Below are 8,789 nucleotides of genomic sequence, written 5' to 3'. Positions count from 1 at the left end.
CTTTACCCCGCTGTGCCCGGCGCCTGCCTGAGGAGACCGGGACCCGCCCCCACACACACAGGGCCGCACTCCGCCATACCCCAACCGGTGGGAGCGAGACCCGTTGCGGACAGGGGCTTGGCAGGGAGAAGGGTTTCCCCTCCACCGCGGCACGCCCGCAGCCCAGGCCTCACCGAGGAGACCCGGGAAAGCTCAAATACCGGCCGCCGCCCGCAGCCGCCCCAGCCGGGACTCGAACCCGCGACGCCCGAGTCCGCAGCCGCAAGGCGCCTGCGCCAGGCCGGGGCGCTGTCGAGGCCGCTTCCGCCCTTAGTTTTTTTTTTTTTTTAAACCCTCCGATACTTCTGCCTTCCCCCTTTTCCCTTTAAAGGAAGGCGGAAGTGCCGTGGGGGGAGGGAGGGAGCCACCAGGAGAGAAACACAAACAAGCGCTGCTCGGCGCCGGGCCCCGCACGCGCCGTGGCGTCATCGCGCGACGCGGCGTGACACGTCGGCGGCGGCGGAACTCTGAGCCGGATGGTCCAAGATGGCGGCGGAGGGGGCCGGTGCTGCGGCCGTGAGGGGGGGCGGCGCCCGCTGCTGAGGGGGTCCTCGGCCGGCGGGGGGCTGCCAGGTACGGCGGGGCGGGTCTGGGCGCTGCCGCAGAGCGAGGGGCGGCTTGAGGGAAGGCTGGAGGGGGGTGGGTGCCGGGCCGGGGGCAGGCGGAGGGCTGGGGTTCCCGGGCGGGTTGCGTGAGGAGCGGCAGGGCCTGAGGTGCGGGCCCCGGGGCTGGTAGCGGTCGCTGCCCCTTCTGTGCGGCTGGAGCTGCTCGGTGCCGCCGTGCCTCGGCGCGGGTGGGCCTCAGGGCGGTGGCAGGGTCGCTGGCAGCCCCGGGTCTCGGCCGCTGGTCCCCGTTGGGGCAGGTTGTGGTGGTGGAAGGAGGGGCGAAGGGGTGAAACACGGGCGAAATCAGTGGGGCTGTGCTGCCCAGGTGTCTTTCGTGCAGGATTGGGGTGGTTCTGGGTCGCCTCGAGTGCCACGGTGGGACAGGCGCCCACGCTGCGGGCTTTCTGAATAATATTTCATGGGGTGGGGAAGAGAAAAAGAGATCTTGCGGTCAAAAGTACCGCCTGATGTTCATTATCGTGTATTTCCTTTGACAAGACACGATACTTCTCGCAACTCGGGGTTGTTTTTTTGACTTGTCAAGTGTCATAGGTCTCTGCTTTATTGGAGTAGCAACTGGTGCTGACTCAGTAGCACAGTTGCTTGAAAGCGCTGGGACCTGCTGGTGTGATGGACTGGTAGTCAAGTCTCCCTTACAAGACAAATGGGAATGTTTTATGCTGCTGCTCTCTATGAATCACATTGAGCTCTGTGCTTTTGATTCCCAAAGAGCTCTTTTCACTGAATAACATCTGTAACTATGGTTGCCATTTATGAGAAAGTGGGTAGGAAGCTATCAGCAGTACTAAAGATGTAGAATGCGTTCAGTCTGAGTGTCATCCACACGTGTGCAGATGTGCAGCTGTCTGTGTACAAAAAAAATAATCTGGAAAACTAGTGTCCCAGATACTGATTTTAAAGATGCAAATCTCATTTTTCAGCTGTTCTGTCTTTGGGATTGCAGCGGGGTTTTTTATTCACTTTGTTCTTGTCATTAGGAATCTGTGTATGTGAACCTGTTTGTTAATTGTTGTTTGGTACATGCATATGTGTGTGCAAACATGTATGTGTGTATATATGTATAGGCACACATGAGAATTAACATTAGTACTGTGTAACCTGCTTTGTGGGCATACTTATACTTGTTTAAGAGTAATTTATTTAGCTTATGTCCCTTGGAGATAGGATTAAATTAATTCCCCCCCCCCCCAATAAATTATTCCTTCATGCAGATAAATTTTCACAGGGGAGTTTAAAACTAATCATGGCTATAGAGCTCATCAGGTGAACTTTATTGATGGCATTGTCTAGAGGGTAGTTTTAATCTTTTTTTTTTCCTCATTGGTAACATTTTCTTAGCACATCTGGAACCACCACCTGCAATTGTTACTTCTGGTGACTAATGTTTAGCAGGCTGCTCTGCATTATCTAGAAATAAACCTGCTAAAAGTTAAGAATTTCCAAACTGATAAAGCAGAGGTGGATTGCTTTTAACTTACATAGTTATTTCTCATCTATAAATTTCTTAAAATCAGCATTTCTTTAATACTGGGATGGGGGCAGGGAGGATCAGTATCGCTGGGTTGATATCTTCTGTTTATATTACCTGATATGGTCATGTTCATTTTATTTGGACTTAATTCTTCAAATCTTGCATACTTTTACTACTACTGTGTGCAGTCTGTTAATATTAACTTTCCTTCTGTAAGGAATCCGATACCCTTGTATTGAACTTCTGTAATGCAACATTAGAGATCTTGTTATAGGAATGTCAAGCCAGCGCTTTAAAGTAGAACTCTACGCTTATTTTAATTAGCTAATTACTGGTAATGGTTGTTACGAAAATGTGGTAAAGTATTAGGATTTTTTTCTCTGTGTACATCTGATAAGACACTGTAATGAGTGAAGTCCACATTAGAAATTTGGAAGTAGGTATTTAAGTTGTAAAAACAGTTGGCTTTTGTGCTCAACTGTATTTCAGAAACAGCTTTTCTATTAGGAGCAGAGCTGTTAAGTAGATATCAACATTTTGTTCAGTGAAGTTAGTGCTTTCCAGGAGGTAACTGTCTTGGCAGATGTTTTAATTAGCTTTGTTTCCTCCCCACTTTGTGGTGTGTTGCATAAAAACACTAGTTTATTTGGAGGGGAGGGAGGAGTTTTTGCAGTTAGGTTAATACAGTAAAGAACATGATGAAAAATACGTGGGGATGTCCAGAAGAGCCTGGGGTTTCTTAAGCATATGGAAACTGAGGTGGGTGTTTAGGCAGGGTTTCCTGGTAATGTGGTTGGCAGTAAGCATGGCCAGCTGGAAGACCTTCACCTTGGTATCGTAACAGGAGAAAAGATTGCAAAGACTAAAACCTTTTTGTAAGTATTCCTTGATAGGAATTCAACAGGCAGCTGTGTTTCAGAAAGAATGTTGAAGATAAATGCAAGTAATGCATGAAACTAATGAAGTTTTCTATTTAATGCTTTTCTGTTGAAGTCAGTTTCTGGCCTTCTTTCCCATTTTAACAAAACACAAATTTTAAAAACAAATTTACAAAGTCTTAAGATACGGCTATGAAACATATGGATATGGGGAAGAAATTGAGAGACTCTGTTGACTGGTACTTCAGGCCCTCTGAAAGAGGGACCTGAATTACATATAGAACTGCTCGATTCTGCAGTGATGAGCAGAAGAGATTTTTCCCTAGGGTAAGTTGTACTGATGTCCGATAAAGTCTGTATAGATCATGCTGTGGTACCGGTCGGTATGCTTTTTATTGGAATTTTTTAGTTATAAATCTTTATGAAATACATGTAGTTGCACAGTGTTCACTCAGTATGTATTTTTGTTAACCAGAAACCAAAAGTGTTTTGCATTTGAACCTCTCTATAGCTATTAAAATTTTGGCTTGATTACAAACATCTGACTTTTCTGTCTTCCCATTTTATTACTCTTACTGACAAGATGCTGAATCTTAAAAAACAAATAAACAAACAAAAACCCTAAAAATTGCACAGCTTTTATCTGTCTTCTATAAACAGAAGTGCATGTGGTATGAAACAATTGCCATGGGTACTTCACTCTACATGAAATAAACCATATTTGTTGTATACTATTAGAAAACAAGACTATCACGTGTTGCTAAAACTTCACTGAGCTGAACTGGACAAGTACTGAAGAAGGACTCTAGTTTTGTCAGCTTCCCTCCTCCCCAGATTATTAAGGGGTGATAAAATTTGAAAAATACATATTCCTGATTAATTTACTGAACTTCCTGTGTACCAAATTCCTAACTGGTATTGTTTGGAGTTCTTGCTGGCAGAGTTGGAATACTTCTGTGCCTGTCCTTTCCACCCTGAAATACAGCTGTAACTGATACTGTGCCAAAGTCCCACTAGTGTTAAAGCAAGAACATTGATTAATTAATAGGTGGGGGGAGTTGATTGTCTTCTATATTCTTAAATGCAGTTTTACTATTATGCAGCATTCATCTAGAAGAGAGAATATGTGTGATGAAAACCCAGTTGCCTTTCTCAAAATAAAGAACACTACTGTCCTACACAATGTTTTCTTTATTAAAGCAAAAAATGGACAGTGTTCTGTTGAGGGGAATAACATCTGAGGAATTCTTTCCTGAGATGCTTTCTTCTCGTCTTAAAAAGGTCCGTTCATATTGAGCAACAGTGTAACAGAGCTGAAGATCATCTCTAATAGAATTAGAGTTAGATAATAGTTTCTCAACTCTTTATAATTAAATTGAGCTTGCCATAGTGCTTGCAGGTTCTGTTGTAGGCTGACTGCTGCTGTGTCTTGTCTGTGATGCATACTTCTGCTTAAAACAAATTGGGGGAAATGTAACCATATGATACCATTAGTGCTTTAACAGCCTGGGACTTCAACATTTGTACAGGACTGAACTGTGTTGAATTACTCTTACTTGGAGCTATTTGTTAATATGGTTATTAAATAATGTGCATTGGTACCACACAACATTAAACTTCGTTAATACTGGACTTGGATTTAGACATGTAATGTTATGTGTAAATTTCTTATGCATTCCGGAGAAGAGAGAGATATTTTCCACTTCAAGTTCTTTGAGTAATTTTGTTTCTAAAATAAAAATTCCTTAAGTGCTGCATGTATTGTGAGGAAGGAAACTGACTTGTCATCTGTTTTGCCTTAACAGGGCAGAAGAAGGACTCTGTCTACAGCATCCACTACTAGTTTGTCATCTAGCATCTGACCCTGATAGAAGGCCATCATGCAGCAGCCTCCCCAGACTGTTCCAGCAGGAGCGGCAGCTCCACCTCCTGCAGGCATTGCTCGGAACATGTACTGGAGAAACAGCTCGCTCAGTAAACGAGCAAATGCAACAGCTGCCCCAGTGCAGCCTGTGACAGACCCTTTTGCATTTGGCAGACAAACTCCACAGGGTTCCTCTTCAGATAATCCATCCAAGGGCAATGCATTGGTTATGCAAAGTTCTTCCCCAGCGGTGTTTCCGCAGCCACCCATTATGCATACTTCACCATCACGTGCAGGGGACAATCCTCATGGACCGCATACGTCTTTATCAGCTCCTGTATCTCAAACAGGAATAAATACCAGTACGTTTTCTAATGTTCCGATTCCTTCACCGTCCCCAGGATACGTTATAAATAGTACTACAGAAGTGCATCCAAATGCGGATCTTGGACTCCGTGGGCCTGCAGTACCAATGCATTATAATGCAGGAGCAGCAGTTGAAAATTCTTTCAGTGTGTATCCTGGAATGGTGTCTGCATCAAACAAACCTGGAGGTAGACAAGATGTTAGTAGAGATCCAAATGATGTTCCTTCAGGACCCAATGCAACAGCACTCTTCCCTCCACCTCCCCAGCAGCCTGTGTCTCAGTGGAGGCCTGGTCAAGGTAACCTACAGTCTCCAGTGCGAAATTTTGTGCCCTATCCTGAGCCGTCTTCTCAGACTGATGTTCATAACATTTCTCAGTCTTCTGTTAGCACTTCTCATCCTCCTCCACAGACAAATTTACAGCAGGGTCCTGTACACCACAGTATTCCACAAAATACCATGCAAGCGCCTTTATCTGTTGGTTCTGAAAAGAATGGGAAAAATGGCTCTGCAAATAGCAGTCATCACATGAACAGCATCCAGCCTGGAAACGTGTTTAGGCAGAACACAGAAATGACTAACGCTTGGTTAAGTCAACCATACCAGGAACAGTTTTACCCCCAGCCACCATTGCAAGACTCCAGTTTTGTCATTCCCACAGCTCAGGAAAATAACCTCAAAACCCAGTCTCCAGATATGTCTGAAACATCAAATAGACCTATTCCCACAGATCGAGATTCAGGCACTCTCTCCATGTTTTTCAAAGGGGATGAGGCAGAAAATGAAGAAATACTTTCATCTGAAAAAAATTACTTAGTTGAGAAGGCGGAGTTTGATGCTTGTCAGCCAAATTCGGCATCCTTGTATCACCAGCCAATGCAACCTCAGCGGGTTGCAACTAACGTTCTCTCTCAGGCGCAGGTTGGTACAGGTTCAGCCAATGAGATGGTACAAAAAGGAATGGATGTCCAGTACTTTCCTAAAATTGTAAGTCAGCAGGAGACACAGGCCGCTAAGCACTCTATGTTTGTTAGCGATGACAAGGCATGTATAGGTGATGTCTCTGGGAATGGTGGGTCACAGTATGAAAATGTTGAGAACCTGGAGTGCATTCAGAATCAAGAAGTGCTGCCAAGTGAACCACAGAACATCAGTGCTTCATCCCCTGCTGCTGGTCCTGATCTGTACAGGTACGGATCCTTTCCAGGTCAGATGCTTCCAAAGAATGCTGTTGTGAGCCATGCTGAGGGAGGACCAAATTTGGAGGCACCTGATTCATTACCTCATCCTGTCCGACCAGATAGCGTATCTTCAAACTATAGCAACATTAGCCATAGGAGCGCTTCTAGCTCAGCAAGACTTCAAGAGCAAGTAGGTACGTTTATTCAGCAAGAAAGTGGGAAGCCTGATGAAGAATCTTCTGCTAGCTTTTTTAAACAGATTGACTCCTCTCCTTTGGGAGGTGATTCAAGTGAGCTAAACCTGGGCAAGAACTACCATGGTAATCTATCCCAGCCTCCAACTCCAAGTCCTCCTAAGCCTACAGGAGTATTCCAGACAAGTGCAAATAGTTCTTTCGAACCTGTGAGGTCCCATGGAGTTGGTATAAAACCTGCAGAGATTGACCAAGCAAAGATGGTGGTTGAATTAAGAGAGAACCAGTCAAACCAAAAGAATATCAAGAAGAATACAGCTGTGCCGGCTGCATCTCCAGGCAATCTTGAACAGCCACCAGATAATCTGGAAACTATTTTCATGCGTCAGGTACACCCACTGCCTGTTGCAGTCACTGGTGAAGCTGGAAATACGTTGCACTCTGGATCTGTTATGGAAAACATACAATCAGTATCTGAGAGAAGGTCCTCAACAAGAGCTCAGGGAGCAGTTAAGAAGTGTGATAGCCCAGCAACAACTTTGTGGGCTCATAATGAGTTACCTAATTTTGGGGGAAATGTGCTTCTAGCTCCTGCTGCTCCTGCAGTATACGTACCTGCCAAACAAACTGTAGAAGTCATTCAGCCACCAGAAGAAGGCCTGTCTAATCAGCTGCCAAGTAAACCAGGGACTATTGCTGTGCAGCTTTCCCAAGATGGAAATATATCTTCTGAAAATCTTGAGAATCCTCCCAAAATGGGAGAAGAGGAAGCACTTCAGTCTCAGGCAAGTTCTGGTTATGCAAGTTTGTTGTCTTCTCCACCTACAGAGTCTTTGCAAAATCAGCCTATCCTGATTGCTCAGCCTAATCAAAGCTATAACTTGGCTCAGCCAATTAATTTTTCTATTTCTCTATCTAATCAGCTAAGCAGCAGTGAAAACAATCAGCCAATGAAGGACTCTGGGGTTGGGGACAAGCCTGCAATGGGTCCCCAAACTTCACATGCTGGTGGGATCATTTCTGGGGAAAATGTGCCATTACCTGTGATGCAAGTTGGATCTCTATTAGTTAATGCACTTCCAAATACTAATCTGTTAAAACATAATTTGTTACAAAGCCCTGTTAATTCCTCTGATACTGCTTCTAATCAGCCTGCAAACTTGCTTATGAAAACTCCACTTAATTTGGCTCCAGAAGGGCAAAAGAATGTTAATACGGAAGGTTTTGTTCCTGAATTTGCTAGCAAGCCAGGGTCTAACTCATCCGTTTCTCCTGGGACACATCTCCCCAGTGGAAGTGCAAGTGCACTAGTTGCCCCTGTTAATTCTGTAGTACAGGCTAATAATTCTGCAAATCATTCAAATAGCAAAGAAGAAGCTGCTGGAGTGCTCGACTTCACAGTATCACGGACTTTGGAGAAAAGCAGTGCAAGTAGTTCTGTACAGGTGCACAATCAGTCACTTTCTGGTGGTCCAGTATATCCTCAACAGTCAGCTGGTAGTGCTGGTCAGGTGGGTCCTGAGATGCATGACAAACAACATTTCTATCAACAGGTGACAAAAGATGTACAGCATCAGGCTGTATCAGACAGAGCTGTACAGGGAGCATTGCCATCTCAACCACAAATGCAGGCAGCTCAAATGCAGCAACCAGCATCATCTGGGCAGTCCTCAGTTCCTTCAAACTACCAGATTGCTGCAGGGACTAAAGCCATGCAGGCATCACAGCCACGTGAGAACCAGGTGCTGAGTAACCATCCTCAACCTGTGGGTCCCCAAGAGGCAAGTTCAGTGCAGCTGACAACAAGGTATGATCAGATGAGTCCTGAGAAGCAACCAGCGCCTGGACAGCCATTGGGTGCTCCAGCTTCCACAGCCGCTTCTACCACCACCAGTCAGTCAGTCATGCCAAATGTGCAACAAGACCTGCAGCGTCCATCCCTGCCTCAGACTCCTCAGGATGCCTTTGGTCCGCCCCAGAACCCTTATTACTACTATAGACATCCTTACGATGCTTATCAGCCTCCATATCCTCCACCTTATCCTCCTACAGACCCCAGAACAGCAGCTCATCTTTATTACATGGTAAATTTTTATTTTTCCCTTCCTCCCCTCTCAGTATGTTTTAGTAATTTTGAATTACAAGTTTAAACAGTTGTGTCATGATCAA

General features: G+C 45.2%; 1 protein-coding gene across 7 annotated transcripts in view; it reads left to right on the top strand.

The window, feature by feature from the left end:
• The first annotated feature begins 514 nt into the window (after nt 1-514).
• SEC16A (SEC16 homolog A (S. cerevisiae)) overlaps nt 515-8,789 on the top strand; it is a 31,401-nt gene continuing 23,126 nt past the window's right edge. For 5 of the 7 annotated variants that reach the window (XM_010570795.1, XM_010570796.1, XM_010570793.1 and 2 more), the window contains exons 1-2: nt 515-612; nt 4,820-8,704. In XM_010570795.1, coding sequence (XP_010569097.1) covers nt 4,895-8,704 — 3,810 coding nt within the window. In that variant the 5' untranslated portion in view covers nt 515-612; nt 4,820-4,894. The remainder of the gene's footprint in view (nt 613-4,819; nt 8,705-8,789) is intronic. The other 2 variants (XM_010570798.1, XM_010570797.1) reach the window with 1 other exon arrangement.

Source organism: Haliaeetus leucocephalus, unplaced genomic scaffold (assembly GCF_000737465.1).
Source record: "Haliaeetus leucocephalus isolate CR32 unplaced genomic scaffold, Haliaeetus_leucocephalus-4.0 Scaffold306, whole genome shotgun sequence".
In the NCBI taxonomy this organism is placed as follows: domain Eukaryota; kingdom Metazoa; phylum Chordata; class Aves; order Accipitriformes; family Accipitridae; genus Haliaeetus; species Haliaeetus leucocephalus.
The sequence above is the reverse complement of the archived record's forward strand: the minus strand, read 5'-3'. Positions and strand labels throughout refer to the sequence as shown.